At 60.6% G+C, this 27028-nt stretch overlaps 2 protein-coding genes across 2 annotated transcripts in view; one reads left to right on the forward strand and one right to left on the reverse strand.

Moving 5' to 3' along the window:
- The window catches only part of TBC1D2B (TBC1 domain family member 2B), a 65216-nt gene extending 53382 nt beyond the window's left edge, over positions 1 to 11834 (forward strand). The window contains exons 10-13 of the mRNA XM_055326178.1: positions 1297 to 1414; positions 6276 to 6461; positions 6601 to 6722; positions 9542 to 11834. Coding sequence (XP_055182153.1) covers positions 1297 to 1414; positions 6276 to 6461; positions 6601 to 6722; positions 9542 to 9737 — 622 coding nt within the window. The 3' untranslated portion in view covers positions 9738 to 11834. The remainder of the gene's footprint in view (positions 1 to 1296; positions 1415 to 6275; positions 6462 to 6600; positions 6723 to 9541) is intronic.
- A 1892-nt stretch (positions 11835 to 13726) lies between these two features.
- ADAMTS7 (ADAM metallopeptidase with thrombospondin type 1 motif 7) overlaps positions 13727 to 27028 on the reverse strand; it is a gene marked incomplete at its 5' end in the record, with an annotated part of 41776 nt that continues 28474 nt past the window's right edge. Inside the window, 13 exons of the mRNA XM_055326871.1 lie at positions 13727 to 14068; positions 16056 to 16218; positions 17093 to 17239; positions 17332 to 17505; positions 17855 to 18007; positions 18760 to 19992; positions 20297 to 20510; positions 20949 to 21075; positions 22889 to 23030; positions 23404 to 23648; positions 24622 to 24742; positions 25562 to 25695; positions 25949 to 26118. Coding sequence (XP_055182846.1) covers positions 13911 to 14068; positions 16056 to 16218; positions 17093 to 17239; positions 17332 to 17505; positions 17855 to 18007; positions 18760 to 19992; positions 20297 to 20510; positions 20949 to 21075; positions 22889 to 23030; positions 23404 to 23648; positions 24622 to 24742; positions 25562 to 25695; positions 25949 to 26118 — 3181 coding nt within the window. The remainder of the gene's footprint in view (positions 14069 to 16055; positions 16219 to 17092; positions 17240 to 17331; positions 17506 to 17854; positions 18008 to 18759; positions 19993 to 20296; positions 20511 to 20948; positions 21076 to 22888; positions 23031 to 23403; positions 23649 to 24621; positions 24743 to 25561; positions 25696 to 25948; positions 26119 to 27028) is intronic.

The following is a 27028-nucleotide window of genomic DNA, read 5'->3' on the forward strand; positions in this document are numbered from 1 at the left end:
AATCCGTGATTCACATGGTATGCTCACTCTGAGAATTTGCAGAAGCTGAAAACTTCTGAAGCCCAAAGGACCCAGCGGGGACTTGTGCATGCTTATGTGGGGGTTTGCTAGCACCCCATTGATCTGGCGTGGTCACAGGATTCATTTTTCCCCAGAAAATGGAAGCTTTCCATCGGCACCCATCACCTTTAGGGCCTCTTCATTTTAACCGTTTTATCGGATGTCTTCCAAATATTTTATATGTGCGTCCTAAGAACCCAGAACTTTGGTAGACAAGCATTAGCCTTTTCTGAGTGATCCAGGCCTGTTGTCTTGAACATCAGATGATTCAGAGCGATGTCCTGCAGGGCTTTGGTGGCTCTGGACGGCTGGCCCCGCATCCCGGCACCATGAGTGCTGTGGGTTTGCCTTCTGTCCATCCTTGCTGTGGCCATCCTCCTGTGGTCAGCGCAGTCAGGCCTGCAGGAGGCATCCCCTTCACACCCACCCCGCATCCCTCCTTTTAACCTTTTAGTTTGTGATGAGTCCATTATAATTCTATGTAAGGAAGCAAGAAACCAAAACAGCCTCTGAGAGTTGGCTTAAGGGTTTTCCGTGAGGCAGAGAAGCTTCACGTCAGAGACGAGGCTCTCAGATTCCAGATGCCAAGAGAGGGGCACTTCTCTCGCCATGTCCAGACCCTGTCTAATGCCCATGGGAACCAAGCCTAGGAATCCCTGCATGGGTTACTCCCTGATTGGTGACGGTGTCCTGGCCGGCCCCGGGTCTCTCTTAGGAACACCCTGGCAGTAGAAGCCATGCCTCCTTCCCCCTTGTGCCCACTCTGGGTGCAGAGCCCCTGAGAGTGGTCGTTTGTAAACCCCCTTTATTATTTATATCTTACACTCATCGCTGGATGTTTTGTATATGAAAGGATTAACAGCATTAGCTAAGGCTTTTTTCTTTAATGAAGCTGGTGGATCATTGGGAAAGAATTTCATCACTTTTTAATGAAAAAATGAAAAGGTTAGGGGAATCATAACTTTGTTTCTCAAACTTGGGAAAATGCCTCCCTTGGGGTGCCAAGTGGGCTCAGTTGGTGGAGTGTGCAGCTCTTGATGTTGGGGTTGTGAATGTAAGCCCCACGTCGGATGTAGAAATGACAAAGACAAAATGCCTCGTTTGCCTGGGGATGCTTACTCATTGTCATTTATTGGGGGACTGGAGATAGTTGTGGCCTTGAACAGTCGGCACCTCACGGCCTGGGTCACAAGGTACAGGGTGCCAGCACTCACCTTGCTGCCCATTTGCTTGCAGGTTGGTGGCTGTGGCCCTGCTGTATCTGGAGCAAGAAGATGCTTTCTGGTGTCTCGTTACCATTGTGGAAGTGTTCATGCCTCGAGACTATTACACAAAGACACTGCTGGGGTCCCAGGTACGTCTGCAAACACCACACTTCAGTTGGCATTGGGGGGAATTCAGGCTGGAGGGGGTCCTGTGCATGGCTTCAGCCACTGACCCCTGAGGCAGGGCCGCAGACCTTGGGCCCAGCTGAGCATGAGTGGGGGGAGCTGCTGACATTACATGGCCAAGAAGTGGACCAGCCCTGCAGCCCTGCTGTTCATGGTGGCTGTTCAGCTGTCCATACTGTTCCCCTCACCAGGCTCAGCTGTCCCCCCACTCCCCGCCAGGCTCAGCTGTCCACACTATACCCCCCTCCCGGGCTCAGCTGCCCTTCCCCTCCCCCCTGGGCTCAGCTGTCCCCATCCACCCCCCCTCACCCCCCAGCTCAGCTGTTCCCTGGACACAGCCTGCCTGCCTGCCTGGGCAGCTAAACTGCAGTCCAGGGATGTCTGGGAGCCTGGTGTGTTGGCTCAGGTTCTCCAAGAAGCTGAGGTAAGGCAGGAGATTTCTAAGGGGAGGCACCTGTGAAAGAGCAGGGGTGGGGGAGGCTAGGGGAACCCCCAGACCAGAGACAGGAAGGAGCCTTGGCTGGGATGGATCTCGGCAATGGTGCGGTGCTGAGGAATGTTTGGTCTGGCCAGTGGGGCGCCCTCCAGCCCCTGAGGGGCATGTGCCTATGGGAGCGGGCTGTGTCAGGACCCACAGTCACCCCCTGGCTAGGAGCAGCCGGAGGCCATGCTGGACTCGGGGCTGGCATGGGGGCAGCAGTCACCTCCTTGCAGATGTGAGGGTGCAGTCATGCCCACCATGGCTGGAGCCTAAAGCCAGGGTGATGAGACTCTGCCAGGAGAGCCCAGGGGCGTCCCCACATGGGCAGTCCTGGCTCTGCAGCAGCCCTTCAGGCCTAGGCCAGGGCTCCTTGCTCACAGGCCCTACGGTGGCCAGCAGAGGCCCTGACAGGAGACCACGTGTGTCAGGAGGGGATCGAAGGCAGTTCTCTCCCCACCATTGCTCCTGCCAGAGGGTGGCTTCCTGCCCTTGCCTCTAGACCACCGCACCATGAATCGCATGGCTTCCCAGTTCCTGTCACCCGTGTGACCATGTCCCTCCATAGTAAACATTCAGGATGGGTTCTATTTACCTGGCTGGGCCCTGGATGTGTTCTGCTACACATCTGCATCTCTGCCGTCAAAGGGGTCCTCATCACAGCCTCCTTACCATCTGTCCCCCGATCCCCTGTCTGCCAGCCTGGACTCTCCTCATTCCTCTCCCTCGGCGTCCCCATGGTTAGGTTTCTGGTTATTGCCGCCTGCCTGGTGGCTCTCGTTCTGCCACTGACCCCCGACCCCCATCAGGGCACCATCCCTTCCTGCATCACTGCATTGCCTGTGTCCCCCATCTGTGTCAGTCACGAGGTCCACCTTGTCCCCCACCGCCTGGTCCCCACTTGCTCATCAGTCTCGCCTCGTCCTCGGTATGAAGCCGTGATGTCTCTCCCCAGGCCACTGTTCCTTCTGTGTCCCCTATGCTGTGTCCTGCCTTCCCAAGTTGACCTGAGGCCCGCTGCTGTTCCTGCTGCTCTGGCACGGGCCTCGGGGATGGCAGCTGTCTGACGGGATCCCGTCTGTGTGCTTGTCCTGCAGCTGGTTGGCAGTCCCAACTTCCATGTAGTATTGCTGGCACCTAGTGCAGCGAGTGCCTGAGCGTGCGTGGGCTCTCTGGCCAGGGCAGGGAACTGGCATGAGTGTGTGCCTGCCCAGCCCGTGCCAGCAGCTGCACAAGACCATCCCAGTGGAGGCATCATTATCCCCATTGTTCTCAGGAGAAAACTGGGTCAGAGACACTGAGCAGCTCGCCTGAGTGCCACCACTGAGGGCCCGGGCTAGGGTCTGGGCCTTGCCCACTGCCTCCTGGAATGCCATGGGATGATCACGGGAGGTCCTGGGTGCTGACTGGTTCTAGGAGAGGTCAGCTGTTCTCCCTTTGGTCATGTTACTTTGCTAAGTTACCTAGAGGCTTTTTTTTTTTTTTAAAGATGTTATGTATTTGAGAGAGAACAAATGCATGAGCGTGGGTGAGGTGCAGAGGGAGAAGCCGGATCCTGCTGAGCAGGGAGCCCGATGTGGGGCTCGATCCCAGAACCCCCAGGATCGTGACCTGAGCTGAAGCCAGGTGCTCACAGACTGAGCCCCCCAGGTGCCCCACTTAGAGGCTATTTTTGCCAGAAATATTCTGTAAACTAGGAAATGCGCAGCAGCAAGAAGAGGAAGCAGTCAACTGTCTGGTGGGAGGGAAGAGGTCAGTAAATAAAGTTCTGTGTGTCACAGATACCGGGAAGCTAATAGCTTTAGAGACTCAAAATCACTGATAGCCGTGTTTCAGAATAAGAAAGAAGCCTTCATCTGTCATGGAGCCAGGCCCTCCAGCTTGTGAGCCATGGAGCTGGGCCACCTCACTGCACAGCCCTGCCTCAGTTTCCACATCTGGCAGATGAGCATCATACTCCCCTTCAATGGAGTGCTCGTGGTCGAATTCAGATGACACATTATGAGCTTATCCTAATGCTTAGATTGTAAAAACTCAGTAAAATTATCCTTATAGGCAGAAAGGGAAAGCTATTTTAAGTATGTGGGTTTAAGATAAAATTTGCATCATGTTGTTGCATGAACATAGTTGTAAACTCTAAGGAGACTGTTTCTCCCTGACTGTGGAAGTCACGGTGCTCATACAGGAGAACACGGGAGATGTTCAGAAGAAACTGGAAGTCATGTCTTATCCAGGCAGCTCAGGACCACAGCTGGCATTTTGATGTATTTCCTTTTTGCTCTTTTTTTCTCCCCAATGCCTTGTTACGTGCTCAGGGTGGGGTGGTGGGACACTTCAACAGTGGATTGTGTGCTTGTCTGTTCAACAAGTCTGTGAAGAGTATTCATGATGATTCGTTTCAACCAGTTTAGGTCATTGAAACTTTGTCTCCTGTTCTAGTCAGAAAACAAATTGGTTAAAATGTATGTCTCCAAGGTGATTTTTGTATTTTGTTTCTTTTATGCACTGAGAGGACTTTACAACTCTTTAGAATCATTTTTTAAAAGATTTTATTTATTTATTTTGAGAGATGGAGGGGTGGGGGTCAGAGACACAGGCAGAGGGAGAAGCAGGCTCCATGCAGGGAGCCTGATGTGGGACTCGATCCCAGATCTCCAGGATCACGCCCTGGGCTGAAGGTGGCGCTAAACCGCTGAGCCACCTGGGCTGCTCTAGAATCATTTTTATAAAAAACTTTCTAGTTTTTTATTTTACCTTTTAAATTTTACAATTTCAACCAGTCATACTGACTTGAATCTAATCAGGCATTTTTGTCAAAAAGTCAAATACATTTTTGATAAGGCTTCCATACATGTAAATAAGGAAAACTTCCAAAAAGGAGGAACAGTGGGCTTTTTTTAAAGTTTCAGGTTTTCCAAAACTTTTAAAGTGTCATTTTAGGGGCTCCTGGGCAGCTCGGTCAGCGTCCGAATCCATCTCCTCTCAGGTCATGAGTTTCGAGTGCCGTGTTGGCTCCATGCTGGGTGTGGAGCTTACTTTTAAAAAATGTTATTTTACATGTTTATGTAGATTGTTTGTAGTTACTTTAGCATTTCGATGAGCCCGAGAATCAGCGCACTTTTCATCCTGACCTGGCTCACATGCAGTTGAGTGTGTGCCGGTGTCCCTAGGGCAGAGCCCGCGGAGCCAGTGTGACTTCACTCTTTCCCGCGGCCTCCAGCTGCTCCCCGGGGGTTCTGCTGACCTTTGCTTGGCTGGCTGGCAGTGTGTGGTTCCCACATGGCCTTGGGGCTCATGGGGGCTGACAAGGGTCACATGCTTCCCGTCCTCCCCTGTGGTGCCCCGCATGCATGGCTTGCTGTCCTCAGCGGCTCCATATCCACTCCCCACCCCTGGCCGCTCCTGGAGTGTCCTGTCTGGGTCTCCAGGGCCACAGCAATCCTGGGATCCTGGCCTCTTGGCACCGGCTGGGCTGGACCCCCTGGGCCACGGTGGGGCTGAAGTGCATGTCCAGCCACATCATTCCTGCTCAGAGCCTGACTGGCATCTTGGTGGTGGAGACACATGGAGTCGTGTTAGGTTGGCTCTAGCTGTCCTTTTGTTTTGGTTGAACAGAGGTGAACAGAGTAGAGGTGAAGCATCAAAGCGTCCTGATGTGCGACTGTGATTAGTGAAGCTTCTGTCCCTCTGTTGTGTGCACAGATGGGGCAGGGGCGGGTCCCAGTCCGAGGTCAGGCCCAAGTGGATCCCTGGCTCTGCCTCCCCAGTGTCCTTGTCTGGGATCCATCCGTGGTTCTGAGAGCGCAACCCATGCCTCCTCACCAGGCCCCTGACCACAGCTGTCTCAGCAGCCCGGGCGTCTGGTTCCCCCACACGATTTTTCGCTCCTCTGGGTGGAGGCGAGCTCGCTAGGAGCCTATGCTCAGCAGGGCGTTGTGTCCACATGAGGTGGAGCCAGGTGGTTTGCATGTGGCTCGTGGAACCCCCAGCACAGCCTGTGAGAGCCGGTGACAGGTGCCCTGGGCATCCCGTGGATAAAAGAGGTACCCAGGCCCATCTGAGCCCCTGACCCTGGGGCCCTTGCCCCTGTGCCGCCCCCACACCTGGGTGGCATCTAGGGGAAGCACCTGCTGGTGTTGCACCTCCTCTTGGGTCCAGGACTTGGTTTCTGCCCTCTTAGCCCTGAACTCACGTAGCAGCCTATTTCTTGAGCGTTTCAAGTATGGGAGTCAGTTTCAGGCCAAGGAGCCCTGGTGATAGTGGGCATGTGGGACAGCAGTGCCCAGGGCTCAGGTGGCATGCTCTGCGCCCCAGGAGACCCAACGCTTCCCTCTGTTTCCTTCCAGGTGGACCAGCGGGTGTTCAGAGACCTCATGAGCGAGAAGCTGCCTCGACTGCACGCACACCTGGACCAGTACAACGTGGATTACACCCTTATCACGTTCAACTGGTTTCTGGTGGTGTTTGTGGACAGTGTTGTCAGTGACATCCTCTTTAAGATATGGGACTCTTTCCTCTACGAGGGACCGAAGGTGGGTCTGCTCACCAGAGACACTAAAGGTCACCATGGGCTGGAGTGACCCCTTGGTGTGCTGCCACGGGAGGGCCTGGGGCTCGGGAAGCCACTGCCCAGGCAGCCCTGAGCTTACAGATGTCCCCATGCTCTCACAGGTCATTTTCAGGTTTGCCCTGGCACTTTTCAAATACAAGGAAGAGGAGATCCTGAAATTGCAGGACTCGATGGCCATATTCAAGTATCTCCGTTACTTCACTCGAACAATCCTTGATGCCAGGTGAATCCTTGTGGGGGGCAGGGGGCAAGCAGTAGGGGTGCTACGCCTGCTTCCCGCTGTGCAAGTGAGGAGAGGAAAAGGCTGGGGACATCCGGTGACTTCCACCAATGGGGTGGAATGGGGAGAATGGATTGTCCTTGATCCAATCAACACAACGTCCCATGGGCAGAACAGCATCTGTGTGTTCATTGAGTGTTTCCTGGGTTTTCCTGGCGTGGTGAGCCCTCCCCCATGTGCCAAGGTGACAGAGGAGGCACAGCCCCTGACATGAACTGAGGGGGATGTACTGCCTGATGGTCTGGGTGCTGCCCTGGGGGAGGCCCGGGCCTGGGACAGGGCACGTGCAGGGGGAGGATGAGGTGGGCGGGGTGGAGAGGGGCACCTAGGAGAGGGTGCCCTGGGCTTGGATCTGGAGCAGCAGCAGAGACGTGAGAGGTGATGTGTCTCGGGCCGTGGAAGTGGCTCACCTGGGTGGGATTTGGCCTCCACACAGGGGTGTTGGGAAGACAGGAGCATTGGCAGGGGGGAGGCCAGGGAGTCAGCATGGCCTGGGGCCTGAGGTGCCATGGAAGAGGAGACTGGAGGGCAGAGAAGTACACCTGAGAAGACCCTGGCCTTGTGGCCAGGCACCAAGCATCAGGAGGTGCATCTCCCTGGCCACAGGGCATCACCTGTTTGGGTGATTGTCATGCATGTGCCCTGACTGTGGCTGGCAGCCGCTATGGTCCCGCTCGCCCTCCCAGGACTCCCACGGGGGCTCCCATGGACCTGCTAATGGTTGGGTGGGGAGGTGGCGCTGCTTGGAGCCATGGGAGTCACAGTTCTCTGCTACTGGGTGCCGAGTGCAAGCCGCCTTCCCCGCACACGAGAGCACTCCTGCATCAGGCTCGCCCAGCCACATGAGAGTCACAGGTCCTTCCACTGAGAGATATCTGGGGCTTATAGATGCTTTCAGGGCGTGAGTGCAGCACGTGAGGAGGCTGCTTTGTCTCAGGACGTAGGACGCCCATTCTGGACTATGTAGAAATGAAATGATTTATTGAAATTCTGTGGCTTTTGCTAAAGGTCTGCATTACTTACTGAGGTTTTTAATCTCCCTTTTATCATGAAATGTCTCTTGTGACTCCCTATATGGACGTCTCCATCCACTGACGTGTCACAATTTGCTTCAAACCCCAAAGGGCCCCCAGGAAGCCTAAGGGCACCTTTCGCTGCGGGGCAGCTTCCAGAGCACAGGGGAGGGTGAGCCGGCCATGGGAGGGCAGGGGGGAGGGCAGCTGGGGCTGAGGTCCCCAGGGAAGGGGATGCTGGGAAGAGGACTGGCTGGTGGAGGCCACACCTGACATCCTAAGAAGTCGTCACTGTTTTTAGGGCCTTTTGCTCAGGAAGTGGATTTTTAGGGTATTAATCAGGCACATTGACCTACCCGTAGCCATGACCTCAGCTTTGCCACACAATGCCTGAGGGCAGCACTGGCCAGTGAGAGGCTGAGTGTGAGTCCTGAGGTGATGGCTTGAGAGCGTCCACCAACCTTGCCCAAGGTCTAAGCTGAGAGGGGCATGGCTACAGGTCGAGGGCACCGCTGGCCCCTCCAGCCTTGGTGGCAGCACCAACTTGTGAGCAGCTCCAGGGCAGCCGCCTTGCCCTTGGCTTCAGGACACTGAAGTCTATGGGATGCCGGTTTGCAAACGCAGAGGCAGGTCGGGACCCCGGGATTTTAAAGTCGCCCAGCCTGGTGGTTGCCCAGCCCGGTGGTTGCCCATAACTGAGCAGTTCCGTGAAAGAGCAGGGGAGGCTGCAGAGGCGAGTGTTCAGGAGATGGCGGGATAACAGGATTAAGCTGCTCTCCAGGGTTCCTGGAGCTATTTGCCCCTGGCTGACTGTGGGACATCTGCTTGTCTCCTGAGCAGGGCTGCAGCACCCTTGCCCACCCCCTGCCCCCCTGCCCGCGGGGCTGATGGGACTCTAACTTAGCGCATTCTGTGTCTGCCTCCTGTAGCAAAGCAGTAGCCGGACACTAGGTGTGGGGTGCTTGGGCCCCAGTAAGTCTACACTGAGGTGGGCTCTGCTCACACTTGCCTTGTTCTCCTGCACCTGTGTTCTAGAACACTCTGGGAACTTGGAAGTGGGCCTTCCTGACCTTTGGCCTCATGCGGGGGCTTCTCTGGAGTCAGGCTCTCTGAGGGGTGGGTGTCTGAGAATCGCAGGCTGATGTCACACACAGTAGAGCTTGCAGGAAGGCCTGGGGCAAGGTTGTGTCACGACGGCCTCCCCTGGGGGCTGGAGGGGAGAGTAGCCTCTGGGCCGGCCGAGTGGGAGTGGGGGGCTTGGTGCTGCAGGAACTGACTTCTGTTCCCCCAGGGGCCGGGCTGCCCCAGTTGGTGCTGGAACCCACAGTCAGGCTGTGGGACACCTTCTGGTTGTTCATTCTGCCACCAGCCAGTGGCTGGGGGCAAGTTAGTGGGATTGGTGCCTGAGCTGTGGGTAGTGTGACAGCCATGGAGTGCGCATCGGTCTGTAGACCACGCCCGACCCTTGTGATGTGGTTGGTAGTGTGACAGCTGCCACCGGGCCTGCTTGGGCGTCCGTTCCTTCCTGGTCAGTCCCAGGTTTTGTCCTAGTGCTCCCGGTGGCAGTGTGAGGAGCTCCACGCCCCAGGAGGTGGCTCTTCCATTATTCCAGCATGAGGATCCAGTAAGGGAAGGAACTTTACCCACCCCACGACACACAAGCCAGCGCTTGTGTCTAGCGCGGCAGTGGTCAGGCCCCATCCTGTGTCTTGCCCTGCTGACCTCTCTCCCTGTCCTGTGTCCTGCCAGGAAGCTGATCAGCATCTCATTTGGGGACCTAAACCCATTCCCCCTGCGCCAGATCCGGAACCGGCGCGCCTACCACCTGGAGAAGGTCCGGCTGGAGCTGACGGAGCTGGAGGCCATCCGAGAGGACTTCCTACGTGAACGGGACAGCAGTCCTGACAAGGGGGAGCTGGTCAGTGATGAAGAAGAGGACACCTGAGTGCTCCACCCATGACGCTGCTCTTCTTGCCTTTACAACCAAAGTGTGCCAAAAGGATGACCCACAGAGGCATCTCTGCTCCTTTGAAAGCCCGAATGTAATGCCCATGGTTTCTGGAAATCTGCTGGGCAGATGTCCAAAACCACCCTGCACTTTCTCCTTCCCATTCGGGGCACGGTCTGCTGTCGATGGCCATCTCCATGCCGTCACACGGTGCACACATCTCTGGCTCTTTGAGACTCTGTGGACACCGTCCTGCCAGGCAGGCCCACCCCTGGGGAGGCCTTGGTTGAGGGAAGGAGGAAGCTTTTCTGGGAATTCAGGGCAGTGGTATAGCTGCTGGGTGACACTGTTGGCTTTCTGGAGAACAGCTGGTGCCCTGGGGGTCCTCCACCTGCTGGATGGCCGGGAGGCTGGCTGCCAGGGCCTTTGCTTGGGCATAGCTTTGTGCCTTGCCCCTGCGCTCTGGCAGCTGGCCTCCCGCCATCCCCAGGGTCAGCGTGGCGCTTGCTGTGGGGTCACTGCTGCCTTCTGCAGGTCAGGCTGCCCACACACTTCTACAGCCCGGAGCAGTTTTTGAAGCCCTGCAGAGGCTTTGCCCCAGGAAGGTTATTTTTGGGTCAGTCTCTCTGCAGACCATCCCTGATATGCATGTGGACATGAGAGTGTTTCCTGGCTCAGTGTTATTCAAATAGGAAAGAAATCATTTAAAGTAGAATTTTTTTTTACACTACCTGGAGAAATTGGAAGTAATCCCTAAACGTACTTACTAGATGCAGCCTAAGTGTTGAGCGGAATTTGAGGAAGTGTGTTTTCCTAAGTACGGACGTTCTCCTGTTACGGCCTGTTCAGCGGTATCCTGACCAGGCTGGCATCTCCGCACTCCCTTCTTGGCTTCTGGTAGCAGACACGCAGCGCCATTCTCACTGCCCTCCATAGACCCCACTGGAGACCCCTGCCTGCCCAGCTCCCCCACTGCCGAGTGAGAGGACTACAGTGAGGATGCCCAGCAGGATCAGACTCTAGTTTATTTCTGATTTCCCCTGGAACTGACACATCCAGTTGTGGGGGCGGGGGGGGTGGGGAATGCTGCCTTTAGGAATATCTGTGTCGCCCCCAAAAAGACCTATCTTAAAAGCATCTGGATTGGGCATGGTGCCTGCTGTGTGGCCAGAGCCATGGTTTCCCAGGTGGCCAGCAGCGCCGTGCAGGGGTCTCCAGGCCGTTGTTGAGGCCAGGCCGTGGCATGAGAGCAGTGCGGTCGTTGGGGGAATGGACTGGGGCCACCGTCCTGGAGGCTGTGCACCCTCTGGGTGTCTCGAAGGCTGGAAGGGTGCGTGGTTGGGCCCAGACTCAGGACAGGATGCAGAGCCGCAGGGTGTGGGTACCCCCCTCTGCTGTCTCCGTGGAGACTTCTTGCCTAGATGCCTGTACCGCAGCCAAGGGCAGCCGTCACCTTGCACAGGGATGGGTTTTTGTGTTTTATGGGCTGAACATTTCTTAATACTTTTGTATATTTTTCACTACAGTTTATATTTTTATAGACTATTTTTATCAAGGTTTTTCTAGGTTACATACATCTATTTTATACAATGAGCTGTCCCCTTGTGTTATGGCTGTGTGTGTGTGTGTGTGTGTGTGTGTGTGTGTGTGTGTCAGGCCAAGCAGCCTGAGTTGCTCTTCACTCCACCCCAGCTTCAGTCCTGGGCTTGGTCAGTAGGGCCTCCTGTGCTGCCCATGGTCCTGCTAATGACAGCTGTCCCGTGGCAGCCAGGGCGCCAGGGCTGGACCAGGGGGTGCTCTCCTACCACGTCGTATCCAATAGGAAGTGTTCTAAGCAAAGAGCCAGTCCATTTTCTTTTTTTTTTTTTAACCTAAATGTTTGTATTCTTGCACAATCCCCCCCCCCACACACACACACTGTTGTCTTCCTGCACGTTGCCCAGGGCAGCCCGTGCAGGTGGGAGGTGGGTGCCCCTGGAGGGCTGCATGGGGGGGTGGTGGCAGCTGACTTCCCCTTAGGTCATGCAGCTTTTATACTTTGAGTTGTATTTTGGAACAGTCATACTAAAAAGCCAAATAAACTACTAATTTGTATATTCTGGTTTGAGATGCAGTTACACCAGCTCGTGACAGGACTCACCCCCAGGGCTCAGAGGGGGACAGGACCTCTTGGGGCCTCTGACCTGCACTAGCTGTTTGTAGGTCCCACTCTGGGTTTGCTCAGGGGTGCAGGGGCAGGATGCCTTAGTTGACTGGGGAGGTGGGGCCAAGCCGCAGGTGAACCGGGGGCCGGGGGGCTGAGCTGGGAGCTGGAGCACCCCCACGCTCCCCCACCCGCCCCCGCCAGCCGCAGCTGTGACGTGCCTCGCCTGCATCTGGGCTCACCACTCAGGCCCAGCTGCCGTGGGGGACACCACCCCCTCACCCCCATCATTGGAAAAACACCCGAGAATGATTAAGACCAAATGTCTTTACATGGTGTGGGGGAGGGGGCTCCAGCCAGGATCCCAGAGCCAGCCTGTCTCCCCTGGGACAGACTCAGCCAGGCTGGGGGCACCTGAGGTCACGGCCCCAGGGCAGAGGCCCCCTTCCCCCTTCCTTGTAAGGGCTGCTGCAGTGGACAGTGTGTGGGTCGCCAGGGCCTCCTCAGGCCGCAGGACTGTTGCAAACACAGGAAGTCTGATGCCCCTGCCCGCCTCTCGCATGCCTCGGTGACTCACTTTCCTGAGTGACCTCAGACCCACCGTCTGTGCGTGAAGACACCATGGGGCCTGTCCAGTTGGAGGGCTCCAGGACAGCATGGCCAGACCCACTTGGAGCCTTGGCTTCTCGGGCCCGTAGAGCACGTCAGTGAAGGGGTGTGGTGTGTGAGCAGAGAGTGGGTGGGCACCACTGCCCTCCATCCCTCCATGTGGGGACCAGTCTGGGCACAGGCGCTTCAGCCTCCGACATGTTTTGTCTCAGTGACCGCCACCTGCCCCACCCTCCACACACTCACCCAGCCACACGTGGCCATATGGCCTCACAACGTACACACTGCTCAGGGACCACCATGCACATTGCAGACCATGACTGGCACACATGGTGGAATGTGGCATCCCCTGCAGGTGCCCCCAGGGGCACCTGGGCCCTCTGAACCTTGGTGTCCCCCCATCTGGAGAAGGGAAATCAACCCTCTAGGAGGAGGACTGGTGAGAGGGTTATAGAAGAGTCCTGTCTGAGGCTCGGGCCAGAGGTAAGGTCTGGGACCTGCACAGGCCACTCCCCAGGAGGGGCCTGGTCAGCCTGGTTGCGTGTGTCCCCTTCCCCAGCCGCCTCCCTCACTCTCGGGGCACCTCACACCCCTCTGCTGCCCGCTGTGTCCACAGGCTCCATGGACCCAGGTTGGGCAGGCGGGAAGGGGCCGTGGCGGGCAGGTGCAAGGTCACAGGTCAGCGTGGGAAGAGCCCAACACTTGAGGTGGCAGTGGGGGCAGGAACCACCTGTGACCAGCCCTGCTGTCTCTGAGCACAGAGCACGTGGCAAAACAGGACATGTTAAGGCCAGGAAGGCGGTGGCCACCCATCTGCTCCAGTCCCTGGGGGTCACCAGCTCCACTGGCCACCCTCCTCCTCTCCTCTGATGCAGGCGTGTTAACGTGGAGGTGCTAGCCCCCTCCCCGTCTTCCCTGGGGGGCAGGCCCTGCTGGACACAGGAAGGGCCTGGCTGCCTGAGGTGGGATGGGACCCTGTCACCATGAAACCACTGGGCTCTGCGGCCCTGGAGTGGGGGGTGCAGGCTAAGCGGGGCCACTGCCCCCCCACCGGCCTCTGCCAAGCTGGACCCGCCCCACCTCTGCAGCTGCGGGGGCCACCAGACCTGTCCGGAAGTGCCCCGGGAGCATGTGAGGGCGGGCGGTTCAGGAGGATGGGGGGGGGGGCTCCAACCTGAGATTCTCCCGACGCAAGAGGAAGCCAGGCTGTACGCTGAAACTGTAGGTGCTCATTTATGTATAATAATAAAGGTTATGCAGACCATTAAAAAAATACCTTTTCTGGGGGAGGGGTCCCTGGCCTGCCACCAGCAGGCCAGGTTAGCACCTTTGGGGTGCAGCCCACAGTGGGGCATGAGGTCCGTGCGTCTGGGTGGGTTGGGTGGGGGGGTCGGTCAGGGCAGCCTGGCTGGGGCAAGTCAGCGGCGGGCAATGCGCTGGTGGCCGCGGGAGGGGGCGCCGTGGCCCGGCGGGGGACAGGAGCGGCAGCACTGGGTGCGGACGGCCGGCAGCTGGCAGCGGCCCAGCAGACGCAGGGTCTCACAGAAGCCGAACGACAGGCGGTCCCGCTCGCAGCCTGGTTTGGGGTGGGAGGGACCCTCAGGACGGAGCTGGCACCAGCACCCCGTGGGGGGCTACCCCCTGGGATCACACCGGCCGGCAGCCACCCCAGGGCCTCAGCACTCCAGAGGTCTCGGGAGGGGGGTGCTGGCAAGGCCGGGTCAACGTTCCAGGGGGAAAGTTCTGAGACCCCCACCCCGACCCCACCTCCACCGCCACAGACCAGCCTGCAGGAGACTCGGCCCCCGACCCAACCCCCGCCGTCCCTGCCGTGCACCTGCCCTGCTGGACGCCCCGACCGCACCCCCCCGCCCCCCAAGCCCCCGGGTCATACTGAGCCTCAGCTTCCGCCCACAGACCCGAGTTCCAAGAGGCCAGGCCCTGAGGCCCAAAGAGAGAGGGTGTGACCCTGGAGGTAAAACCCAGCTCCCAGGGAGGACAGAGGAAGGCTGCGGGCTACGCTTGTCCACGGCGGGGCTTGGCCGGCCCTCCTGCCCTGTGCTGGTCGCAGCTATTTTGGGAAGTGGTTTGATTCCAGCCTCTTGGCCTCGCTCCCGCTCCTGCTGACAGCCCCCAGCTGCCTCTAGTGGGCGTCCCGGGGGAGGAGGACAGGAAAGCCCGCGGACCCGGGGGCCCGCAGAGGGCACGAGGCAGCAGGCTGGGTCCTCCACTGGGGCTTCGGGCAGCAGCTGTACATCTGCACACCCGCATCCTGTGTGCACCGTGTGACCTCGGGCGAGCCTCTTAACCCGGGGGGAGGGGGTTCCCTCTGTCAATAACGCCCACCTCCACAAACGGATGTGGGCCACGCTGGGTCAGCTGCCTCACCGGGCTGACCGCACGCCCTGGAGTTTCCAGGCTTTCTAAATGTCTTGCCCCACAAACCATCAAAACATCCCTGAGCTTCAGGGTCTTGACGCCCACATCACCCCCGAGCTGGCCTCCACCCCCAACTCCTCACTTGGGTCGGCTGGTGGCTCCATCCACCCAACCTCCAGAGACCCGGCCTCCATTCTACCCTCTCCCCGCCATGGGTCCCCCTCCCCGAGCCCAGGTGATAGGCAGGAAGGAGCCTTGGTGGCCTCTGCCCTGAGCTGTGTGCGTCAGGGGCAGGGTGGGTGGCACCTCCCCTGGGCCCTGAGGCCACAGGATTGGAGGAGGCTGGGCTGCCAAGGAGCCAGCCACTGTGGAGAAGGCAGCGAGGTCCCCGAGGTGCTGACCGCCAGCCCAAGGACCACAGACTGTCCTAGGGGCCCGGGGCAGATGGCTGAGACACACACAAGCTGCTCGGCTCCTTCCTGACCCCAGTCGACAGTGACCTGGCTTTAGCTCTCCCCGCCCCCTCCCTACACATGGCTCTCAGCCCCTTTGTGCTCAAGGAAGGGGAGGCCCAGACAGGGACATGGAGCCCACGGCCACCCAGCTGGTGAGGGCGCCCAGGTGTGGCTCCAGGGCCAGCTTCCTGTGCTTAGCGCCCCGAGGGCAGCTGTGTCCACTGCCACCTCTGGCTCGGGCCCTTCCTCCAGGAGGACACAGCTGGCCAGGAAGCAGCTGGCCACAGGCAGCCAGCAGGACCCTGGGAGGCCGCTTCCTGCGGCTGCAGCACACACTCTGGGCACTCCTCCTCCTGCAGAGCTGGAGACGGAGGCGCACCCAGGCCTGGCCTCACTGGGCGGCTCACTGAGACCCGGGGGGACAAGGGGCTTGCTCGAGGTCACACGGCAACTGGGGGCCAAGTCTGCTGCCTCCCCTGTTTCTGCGTTAGAGAAGGCTGCCTGCCTGGGGGTGCCTGAGAGTGTCTGCAGGGTGCCTGGGGGTATCTGGAGGGTGCCTAGGGGTGCCTAGGGGTGTCTGGGAGTGTCTGCAGGGCAGGACACCCTCTGCTCTGGCCCTGACACAACCCAGCTTCTGCACAGCATTCAGCAGCCTCACAATCACGGATCACCCAGGGCAGCTGGCTCCTGTCTCCTGCCATCCCCCCTGCCCCGACCTCCAGCACTCACGTGGGGCCTCGCTGAGGTCACAGTCCTGGGTGCCGCATGGCCGGGAGCTCTCAGGCCAGACCTCGTGGCTACACTGCTCACTGTCCTCCTCGGGCAGTCCAGTCTGGGTGTTGACACACCTGACCAGGCGCCGCTGCACACCACCACCACAGGGGGCCGAGCACTGTGTATGTGTGGGGGAGAGGTTAGGGCCCCCTATGGCCAGGGGAAGGGGCACCCCAGGGGCAGCTGCACATGCCCTGGCCAGGAACATGTCCAGTTCTGAGGCTTCTCGTCGCCCACTGCCTCTCAGAGCCTACCAGGCTCACCTGCAGGAGCTGCACCCACCCTGAGGCCCAGGAGCGCCCGAGAGGCTGAGAGGACCTGCCACAGCCCCTGCAGGTTCCTCAACCACAGGCCCTCCAGCCTGAGTCAGGTTCTATTCTTAACAATTAGGATGTACTTTTTTTTAAAAAAGCTCTAGAAGTAGGTTTAATCTCTGCCACATGGTGCCAGGCTCTGGGCTGGGCACCTCACTGCGTTGCTCTATTCATTCCCACACCCCTGTCTTGCACATGAGAAACCAGAGGCCCAGCAAGGCCAGGCCACCTGCCCAGAGCCACTCAGCAGCCAGGGGCAAGGACTGGGATTCCTGGACCTTGTAGCTCCAGCAGGTGGCAGGAAGGCATCTTGCGCCCCCTGAGGGCTCTCTGCCCCCTCCTCCACCCTTTCTGTCACTCAAGCCTCTACTCTGTTCCCTAAACCCTCAGATCTTTCCTTCCTGCCCCAGGACTTTGCACATGCTGTTCCCCTTGGACCTCTACTTCGAACCACCGAGTCCTGCAGGCCTCCCTGACATCCCAGCACCCACCCACTCCCTTTCAACCCCCTCTCCCCAGCAGGCCAAGGCTTCGGCAGTGTGGGGACCTTGTCTGGCCACCACGCACATCTGCAGTGACCAGAGAGCCTGGCACATAGCACACGACGATGCCTTCTCGAGGGAACGGAGGACTTCCCAGTGGCCGCTGGGCCCGTCCCTGGTCCGCAGGCTTGCTCACCTGGCCCCAGGGCCCCACGACCCATTGCGTGCAGGGGTGTGTGTTGCAGGGCCGCGTGCTGTTGGGTCTCAACGCCTCTTCGCAGAGGCCTGGCTCTGGGCAGGTCACCAGACGCTCCTGCTGGCCACCACCACAAGCCTCGGAGCACTGGAAGAGCGGGATGGGCAGAGAAAGGGGTCGGGGTACTGCTGGGGTCTGAAGACAGCCCCCCACCTTGTCCCGGGGCCCCCAGGCCTCACCTCCCTCCAGGAAGAGATGTACCAGCTGAGGCAGGGCTGCACCCCACAGGGGCGGCGGGTGGGCGGCATGGGGGGCCCTGGCTGGCAGTGGAAGGGCCGCAGTGGCCGGAGGTCTTGTGTGTCCACACACTGCACGTCACGCACTGAGGAGCCTCCCCCGCAGCCACGCGAGCACTGCAGGGCAAAGAGTGCAGTGTGAGCAGACCCCGTGCACCTGCTCGCACACGGCCCTGCGAGGTGTGGCGGTGTGGGCATCGGACCCCCCAACCCACCCCGGGGAGACCAGCCAGCTTCAGGCATGTAGCCAGGGTGGCCCCACGGGAACAGTCAGTGACAATGCCATCCAAGGGGCATGGCAGGTACAAGGGAAAGGGCATGGCCAGCAGCAGAGGTGCTAGGGGCAGGGCAGGCCAACCCGGGACAGGTGTGTGGACAGGACGAGCCCAGGACGGCAGCGCAGAGTCCGCCACCCAGCGTGCAGTGGGCACTGGGCAGCCCAGCTTGCACCCTGAGGCTCACGCACCTTGCTCCAGTTGCCCGCGTGCCAGGCAGCACACGGCCTCAGGTGGCAGCGGCGGGCAGGCTGGGGGCGGCCGGCGGGGGCACAGTCCTCTTCGCGGCCGGAGCTGCAGCGGACGGGCCTCCAGACAGCACCCAGGCCACAGGTGGTGGAGCACTGGGGGCCGGGCACAGGCCGTGAGGGCGGGCAGATCCCCGCGCCCCCCCAGCCCCATGGCCGGGCTGCCAGCAATGCGGGGGGACCCGCTGGAGCCAGAACCTCACCTTACCCATCTGTGCAATGGGCCCCTCCACCCACCTCCCATGGAGACGGAAGACAAAACCTCAAACACCTCATGTCCTGGCTCACGGGGGACAGAGGTGGTGACCCAACCATCATGACCGGGCTCACTGCTCCCCAAAATCACCTAGGGAGAGTGACTGGACTCCTGGCTAAGCCCTGCCTGTCCCTCCCCAGTCCAGACAGAACTTCCATAGGAAGACACGGGTGGGCAGGGGGACACAGTCAGTTTCTGGCCATCAAGTACACACACTCGCCGGCCCCTAAAGGAGCAGGCTGAGGCCACTGAGGAGGGGCCAGGCGAGGAGAGCCAGGCTGAGCCCAGGGGGCCCTACTGGGCCTGGGAGCCATGGAGGCGGCTTCCCCACCAGCAGGGTGTCAGGGGGCACCCTGTCCAGGAGTATGAGGGACGCGGCTCCTGGCCACCCTCCATTTCGTGCCACCCCACACCTTCCTGGCGGCCTGTCTCCTCATCTTAAGAAACTGAGGCTGACAGGGCGGATGGCCCCCTGGCACACGGAGGGCATCACTGCTCCCAGCTCGGGCCGCCGGTTTCTGTACCCCGGGACCCCCATGGGCCATGTGCTGAAGAGGACACAGTGAGGTCCTTCTCTTCCCTGGCCCCTTACCTCACTCCAGCTCCCCACCTCCCAGCTGGCATTCTGGGCGGGCAGGGGGTCCTTGGCCGGGCTGGGGTCCACAGGTTGGGCCTTGGGGACTCTGCCATCAGCTGACCCGTTCTGAGCTGGTGTGGGCCGTGGGGGCACTGGCTGGTCCTCAGGTCCTGGGCCCTGGGCTGTTGGAAGGAAGGTCCCTGGCAGGGCCGGGGTCTGCAGGTCCCACGGGGCTGCAGTGGTGGGAGTCCCCGGTTCCAGGGGGCTGTCCCCACCCCAGGTCTCAGGCAGAGCGTGGGGGGAAGGAGTAGAAGGGCGCCCCCTGACGGTGGGCCGTAGCTCAGTGTCCATAGGCCCCGGGCTGCCTTCCGGAGCTGGTTCCCAGGCCACCGTCCCCAGGGTCCACAGGTCTCCCACGTCAGGACTGGGGGAGGTGTGGCGAGTGTGGATGGAGGACCAAGGGGGTGACGTGGGGCGCCGTCCTTGGGGCAGGCCGGTTGCTCCACCGCCGAAGGCTTCCTCCTCGTCCTCAGAGAGCTCGTTGGTCCTCTGCCAGTATGGAGGGGGTGGCTGGCTCTGGCGGTCCTCCCCTCCCGGGAGCCTGTTGTGGCTTCCGGGGGCAGCAGGTGTGTCCTTGCCACTGACCCACACCGGGGGCTGGGGCAAGCTGGGGAGCCCCGAGTCTGGGGTCACCACAGGGGCATCTTCCTCAGGTAAGAAATTGCCCGGGGGGCTCCCAGGGGCCTGACCCAAGGGCGGGTGCGGAGACAGGCCTGCCTGGCTGGGCCGAGGGGTGCCTGTGGGGGCCTCCGCAGGTCGGCTCAGGGGTGGGGGTGTCCGATCCCCTGCACCTGCCAGGTTTGGGTCGGGATCCTCAAAGGGTCCGTAGGACAGGTCCTCGTGGAAGTTAATGAAATTGTAGTCATAGTAGAAATCATCAACAAACACAGGCCCCGACGGCCCCGACTCGGGGTCTTCCTCGATGGCGTTGCTCATGCTGGCCGGCTCGGGGGACGAGGCGAGCAGAGGGCGTGGGGCCAGGCGGGGGGGGATGAAGTCGATCTCATTGAAGAGCTCGCGGCTGGAGGAGCCGCTGCCCGAGCCTTCGGGGTCCAGGGCCCATGGACAGGGCGGCAGAGAACAGGCAGCCCCACTGGCAGGCCGCAGGGCCTCATCGCAGGGGACACTGGTGTCATTGGTGCAGAGGACACTTCGGTGCTGCGTGCCCTCCCCGCACGTCACCGAGCACTGCAGAGGAGACCAGAGTGAGGGGCCTGGTGGGGCACCTGCCACTGCCCGCTGTCAGAGGAGGAGGCCCAGCTGGCCCCCTCCGGCCCCCTCCGCCTCAAGGCCATGGCTTGTGGTGGTGGCTTGCCAGGGCACCGTGATCCTGAGGCTCTGGGGACAGAGGCTGGACCGGGACAGCCCTAGGCTCCCCTGGCCGTGCTGCTGGCAGCAAGGGCTCCCTGAAGACTGTCTCCAGCTCCCCGAAGCCCAAGGCTGCTGGGGGGGTTGGGAACTGGGGGTGGCCCTGTCCCATCCTGACGCTCACCTGAGACCAGTTCCCCACAGCCCAGGTGGCCGGACAGGACACATTTTGGTTGCAAGGGGTTTCGGCAGGAGGCTGGGGCAGGTGCGCACAGGCAGGTGGCTCCAGGGCGCTCTGCTCATCCAGCCCCACACTGCGGATGCAGAGCACCGCGCGGCGGGACAGGCCCCCTGGCCCGCAGGAGCGGGAGCACGGCTGCCACTCCCCTGTCCACCACCTGCAGGGCACACAGGCCTCGTCAGCCAGGGCTGGCTGGATGCCCAGGCTCTCAGGCTCCAGGCAGGGCCAGGCCCAAGCCCAGGGGACGATTCCCCAGAGCCCTGAGCCCTGTCGGCAACCTGACCCCCAAGGCCCGGTGGCAGGACATAGCCCCATTTGCTCCTGCCACCCTCGCCGGGGGGAACTGGCAAATCCTGAGCCCTCCCAAAACCCAAACACAGGTGACCAGGCATGTCTTAGGCTGGTGCTGGCTGCCCGGGGCGGGGGGTGGGGTGGGGTGGGGGGAGGGAGAACCAGGGCCTGGGCTTCAGCCTTGTGCAGAGGCCAGGCCGTGCTCCCTCTGCTCCTCTCACAGGCCCCCAGATGTGGGCTCTGCGGCAAGCCCAGGGACCGGGGAGTCAGGAGCCTGTGCGGGCAGTGGTCAGGGTGGGCTCACCGGGCAGGGCAGGGCTCCTCACTGCACTTCCTCTGGCGGTCATCAGGCCGGCTCAGGGGGTCACAGTGTCGCTCATCCACAGGCCCTGCCTGTTGCTCGGTGCAGTGCACGCTCTGCCTCTGCATACCTGGGGATCACAGGGGCTCAGCCTGGGCCTGACCCCCCCTATGGTGCTCCCTGCCCAAGCTGCCCTGCGCCTGAAGACAAGGCCACACCCGCTCTGCTAGGGCCTCCCAGAGCAAGGCCTCATCACTCCTTCTCACTGTCCTCCCAGCCTTTGCCTCTGCCCCTGGATGGGAGCAGAGTGTGCAGGCTTGGGGGACAGTCGACTGGGGCGGGGGGTAGGCAGCCCTTGGCATCCTAGCGAGGATGCCTTGGGCAGCTCCCTCAACGTCTCTGAACCTCAGGGTCTATGTAACAGTAATACCTCCCTGAAAGCCCCCAGGGAAGGAGAACACCATGTGGTCATGCAAATCCAATCCCAGCCTGAGCACCAACCCTTCTAGCAGGGTCCATGCTCAGAAGAGGTGGAGCAAGGAAACTCATCAGATTCCCACCCCCCCAGCAGACATTCCTCTCCAGCCCCGACCCCCATGCCACCTTTGTCACCGTTCTCATCCCTCTGCCCCCACCTGCCTCTGGGTCTTGGCATGGCTGTCTCCTCACCTTCACCATGCACCCCCACACCGCCTCCAGCAGCAGGACCCCCAGGAAGAGGCTCTCCTTTCACCCCTGCTTCCCTCCCATGTCCTATCCGCTCCTCCTTCCCTAACAGAATTCTGGTTCTGTGCAGGGTAATCGTGGGCCCCGCTGAAAACACTCTCCATTGTAGTTCCCGTGGATTGAGGGACGTCTGGACACGAATCCCTCCCCTGGGAGCCAGCGCATCCCCTTCTTCCTGCCTGGACCACAAGAGGCTGGGAGGGGGCCCTGTGGACGGGTGTGAGGGAGACATGTCCCACGTCCCTACGGAAGCGCAGGCCATCCTGCCAGCCTGGCCTCTGTCCCCTGGGCCTTCTGACTGCTGGCTGGCTACTTGCAGCTCGAGTTCCTAACCCATCCACCCGTGAAGCCACCACTCGGCTGAAAGGCTATTTCCCCGGAGTCCAGTTCGTCCAATAGGTTTTCTTTCACTTGTGTAAATTTAGAGATGCTGATGTGGGACAGGATGCTTTCAACAGCTTTGGGAGATTTCTGCCAAGGTTCAGTGGTTGGTTTTCATCACCATAGGAGCATTTTCAGGAACATTCAACATCCGTCTGGTTCCTGATGCCGAGCTCCCTGGATGCCGAGGGGCAGTGGGGGCAATGGGCAGGACCATGGGGAGTGGGGAAGGTCAGTGAGGTCCCTGCACGTGTCACACGGTTGAGAGAAATGAGTGAACATGGTGAACGGACCCCTGGGTGCAGATGCTGAGGGCTGGGGTGGGGACAAGCTGGCCGTCCTGGCTCTGTCCTCCTTGGGGAGGCCCTTCCTGGGGGTAGCATCCAGGGAGCATGAGGCTCTGGGCCTCCCAGGAAGGGCTAGAGGGCTCCAGGAAGGAGGCTCTAGAGCCCTTCTGCAGCAGGTGGAGGGAAGGAGCTCAGGTCAGGGAGGGTCAGGTCATGGGGGCCTCAAGTCAGCTCCAGGAGTAAAAGGGATCAGGTCCCCAGTGGAGCAGGAACCGTGTGAAGCTAGCCAGTGCCTCTCCAGGACCAGAGTGCCAACAGCTGAGACATACTGAGCACCTCTGTGTGCCAGGCACTGTGCCGGCCTCGTCCCTCTACCAGTGGGGACACAGCCATCAGCAGCACCCCCAGTGGGACTCCAGGACCCAAAGGCCAGCATTCCAAGCTCATGGTGGCCCAGGAATAGGAAAGTGAGTGGAGGCTGAGGCCAGGCATGGCTGCCCCGAGATGATGGCCCTGGTGGGCAGTGGCTGTGCCCTCCCCTCTCCTCACCTGTACCACACGTGACTGTGCATGTGGTCCAGGGCCCATAGTGCCAGAAGAACTCAGGTGGCTGGACCTGGCCCTGACCATCCGCCTCCCTTTGGATGGTGTACTCGTAGCGCACTCCGGGGTTGCTCTCCTGGAACAGCAGCTGGGGCAGGCAGGTGGGGGCCCTGTGAGCACGGGGTGTCCCCTCCAGACACCAGGACTTGCTACCCAGAGGAGCCATCCCAAAGGAGCTGACTCTAGCCCCTGTGGGACCTGGGGCTACACTGTAGGGGAACCCAAGGCAGAGTCCCCAGGGCTCTGTTCTGCTGCGGGGTTTGGGGGTGGGTGTAGGGGTGCACAGGATCCCTCAGGTCCCACTCCTGCTCCTGAGCCCCAGCTGCTCCCCAGCCCGAGCTGCTCCCAAATCCCAGCTGCTCCCCAAACCCCAGTTGTTCCCCAGCCTTAGCTACTCCCCAAAACTGAGCTGCTCCCCGAGCCCCTGCTGCTTCCCAGCCTGAGCCTTGGGAGGCGGGCACCTGAATCCATATGGGCTCGTTGGTGGGCCCTGGGGACGTGAGGTTCTCCCAGTTGCCTGTGCGTGCGTACGTGAAGGTGGTGCCGGCCACCTGGTAGTCCCCATTCCACTGAATGGTCCAGCCCCCATTCAGGAAGTACTTATCAGGGTCCTCACTGCGCAGGGCCAGGAAGTTGGCAGCCTCGGCCATCTCCTCGATGCGGATCTCACGGGCACCGGCTGGGATCAGCCCCACATCCACGTACCCTGTTGGCCAGGGGTTGTTCAGAGTGTGAGGGTGTGGGCTGCCCCCAGCCCCTTCTCTTGTCTCCCCTTCTCCAGGCTGCTGGTGGCAGATTCCATTACCTCAAGATTCCGAGCTCCCCACAAAGGTGTAGCTAAATCTCAGGTCACCTAAATCTCAGAAGGGCTCCTCCTCAGAAGGGCTCAAATCCTGCTGTTGGGACCCACACCTCTTTACCCCTCTCCTGGAGACCTGGCTGGCTCCATGTCATCGGCCTGCACCCTTCCTTTGGGACACCATCCTTGCTGCTGGCCTCTGTCCTTTCACTGACCTTATATGCTTTACACTAGGTCACAGGTACTTCTGTCACCCCTGTGTGACAGATGAGGAGACTGAGGCCCAGAGGGATGAGTAACTTGCCCGCCGGCTCTGCTAGGCTACAGATCCAGCTCAGGGGGGCTGAACATCTGGCCCGGCACTCAGGGCCATCCCCCATGGGTCCCTGGACACAGATGCGCCTCCAGGCTTTGAGGACACAGCTCTTTTCTCTGAATGTAACACCTCTCCCACCTCACCTGAGTCTTTCATGATTCAGCTAAACTGCTGCCTCCTATGGGAAGTCCCTGCTGACCTCCCCAGGTCAGTGCTCTCAGCCTGCTGGGCCTCCTACACTAAACCCTTCAGCCACCGTCCCTCCTCACCTAGCACAGTCAGCCCTCAAGCAACACATGCAAAACAGACACAGAGGTTTAGCAGTGGAGCTGGGGGTCTCTGAAGCCTCCCAAGAAGGCAGCCCGAAGCAAGATCAGCCAGGCTGGGGTCGCTGGGGCAGGAGGACACCCCAACACCTGCAAGGACCAGGCAGGGTGGCTCCCCTGCTTCAGATCTTAGCCAGGGTGGGGACCCTGGCGGTCCAGAGCAGGCCCTAGAGGGAGACAGGGAGGGGGAGGGGCCGCCAAGTCAAGAGCACCTCCCACCAGCAGTGCCTCCCCGTACCCATGCCCTCAGACTCCTCGAAGGTCTCGCTCACGGTGTGGCAGGTGGAGCCATTGCCGTGGCACACGCCACAGCGATCCTCGACGGCACCAGAGTCGATCTCGAAGTCACAACCCACATTCTGGAACACACAGGAGGGAGCCCTAGCATCAGCCCCAGCCTCAGGGATCCACCAGAGCAGGGAGAGGAGGGAGGACAGGGCTCCGGGCTCCAGCCAGCCGCCAGCCGCGCCCTCTGACCTCAAGTGAACCTCTCCACCTCCCTGAGCATGGTCCCCCAGCTGTGAGACAGGGAGCCCAGTCTGTGCCACACAGCCAGGTTGACAGGTAGCACAAGGCACCGGAGGGCCAGTTTTACGAAAGGCCACAGCAGGCAGGGGAACTGCCCAGGGTAGACAGGACTTTCCTAGAAACAGGGATGGATGTCAAAGGCCTGGGCTAGCACCTCCCTGCTGCCCGTCTACACCCTTGGGGGGTCCTAGCGGGGAGGGGGCAGGGAGAAGCAACCTCTGTGGTTGCCGGACAGGAGTACATGTTGCTAGCAAACACTGACACAACCTCTGCCAGACCCTGAGCCCTGCGTAACCCTGCAATGACCTCACCGAGCCCTACAACCCGGAGCCGGCCCCACCTTTCTAAGACAGAGGAAATGGCTGCCGGAGTCACGGAAGCAGTAGGAGGCTGAGCCGTGGGCTGGTTTCTTGGGGGGGGGGGGGGCTGTGCGGTGGCGGCCGAGGTTCAGAGGCTTGGGCAGTGGGTTGTGGGCCGGGAGGGGTGGGAGGGCCCACGGTGCAGAGGCTGGGGTGTGAGGCTCGCCTGCAAGGAGCTCCAGTGCCAGGAGGGGTGGGCTCTTTGCTGACAGCCTGGGGAGAGGGCCGGGGGGACCTAGGAGGGACCCAGGGGTAGCCAACATGGGAGCCCCTCTTTCTGCTCAGGCGCACCTTGCAGATGCCGTTGATGCAGAGGTCACGGCCAGGCTGGCCCTGGTAGCAGGGGGTGCCGTCGATCACGGCGTCCCGCAGCTTCTCAGCAAAGTACTCATTGGAGGGCCGGCAGTGCAGCTCGCAGGGATTCGCTGGGGGCCCAAGTGGAGGGGCCGTTAGGGACAACCCAGGCAGGAGTCAGGGAGGTCACAGGAAGACAGCGTCCGTTGCACACATCCGTGGCCATGTGACCCAGCTCCGGGGCAGCACATGGGCCGGACCCCTCCCACGCCTGGGCTGCACCCTGGAGAGCTGGTGGGGGCGATGGCCCAGGGCCAGAGTGCGGAACCTCGGGCCCCCGGACTCCCCTTGCGGTTCAGTGTCACCATGGGTGGCAGGACTCACCGTCGTTGACCACGGGCACCCACGTGTGCAGCTGGCCCTTGTAGAGCATGGCGTCGAAGTGGCTGCACTGCACATGGCGGAAAGACGGGTGGCCAGGGGGGCAGGCCTGCAGGTTGCACAGGCGGAAGCGCTTCCGCTCACCCACACAGTACTTGCCCTTGTATTTGGGTCTGTGAGGAGAGCCAGGTGGGGCTGAGTGAGCACACAGTGAGTGCCTACTGTGTACCTCAGTCCAGGAGCAGGCCCTTGGACCATGTGGCAGCTCCTGCAACCTCTAACTGCAGGGAGTCCAACGCCCGCCCACCCTCTGGGCTCTGCGCCTACACTGCAGGGCGCCCTTCATCCCTGTCTGAGCTCCAGTTCGCTGGCCTGTAAGACAGGGATGGGGCTTCCCCTTCAGAGGGCTGCTACGAGCCTGTGATGAGCCAGGGATGTGGCTGGTGCCCCACAGGTCTGCAGGCTTGTTCCTCACCTAGCCTGGCTGAGAGGCGTGCCCAGAAGCACAGCAGCTGACCCCCACCCTCATCTGGGCCAGGTGGCAGCCCCCAGCCTGGTCCAGGGCAGCCTGCGAAGAGGGCTCATCCCAAGGAGCCAGGTATCTCCTCGGTCTGTACTACTGCTGGCTCAGCATCTCCTGAATCTTCAGATCATCCTTTTTAAGGTGGGGAAACTGAGGCCCAGAGAGGTGAAGCCACTTGCCCCAGGGTACACAACACGCCTTCCAAGCCAACCAGCTCTCCCAGCCATCCCCTCTCATCTCAGACCCACATGCGCGTCCGAGGCCAATAAGTGAGTCCTTACTAAGTGTTTTCTACCTACTAGTTGCAGGTTTTCATGCTTTAGCTCTGCTGGGGGGCCCTGCGGTCACCCCAGAGTCCAGTTTCCCTGGAAATAGAGACCCAAAGGAGAAGTGCAGAGAGGATCTGAACCCTGATCCGTCTAAGGTCCAGAGTCTAAGCTCATTACCCCTGGCCTCTCCTGCCTCCCTCCAGCCAGTTACTGCAATGCTGAGCCTTGGTGTTCCTGTCTGCAGCACAGTCAACACTGGGGACTCTGCTAGCCTCCGGGGTGCCCCTCTGA

This window comes from Nyctereutes procyonoides, unplaced genomic scaffold (assembly GCF_905146905.1).
Source record: "Nyctereutes procyonoides isolate TBG_1078 unplaced genomic scaffold, NYPRO_anot_genome, whole genome shotgun sequence".
In the NCBI taxonomy this organism is placed as follows: Eukaryota; Metazoa; Chordata; class Mammalia; order Carnivora; family Canidae; genus Nyctereutes; species Nyctereutes procyonoides.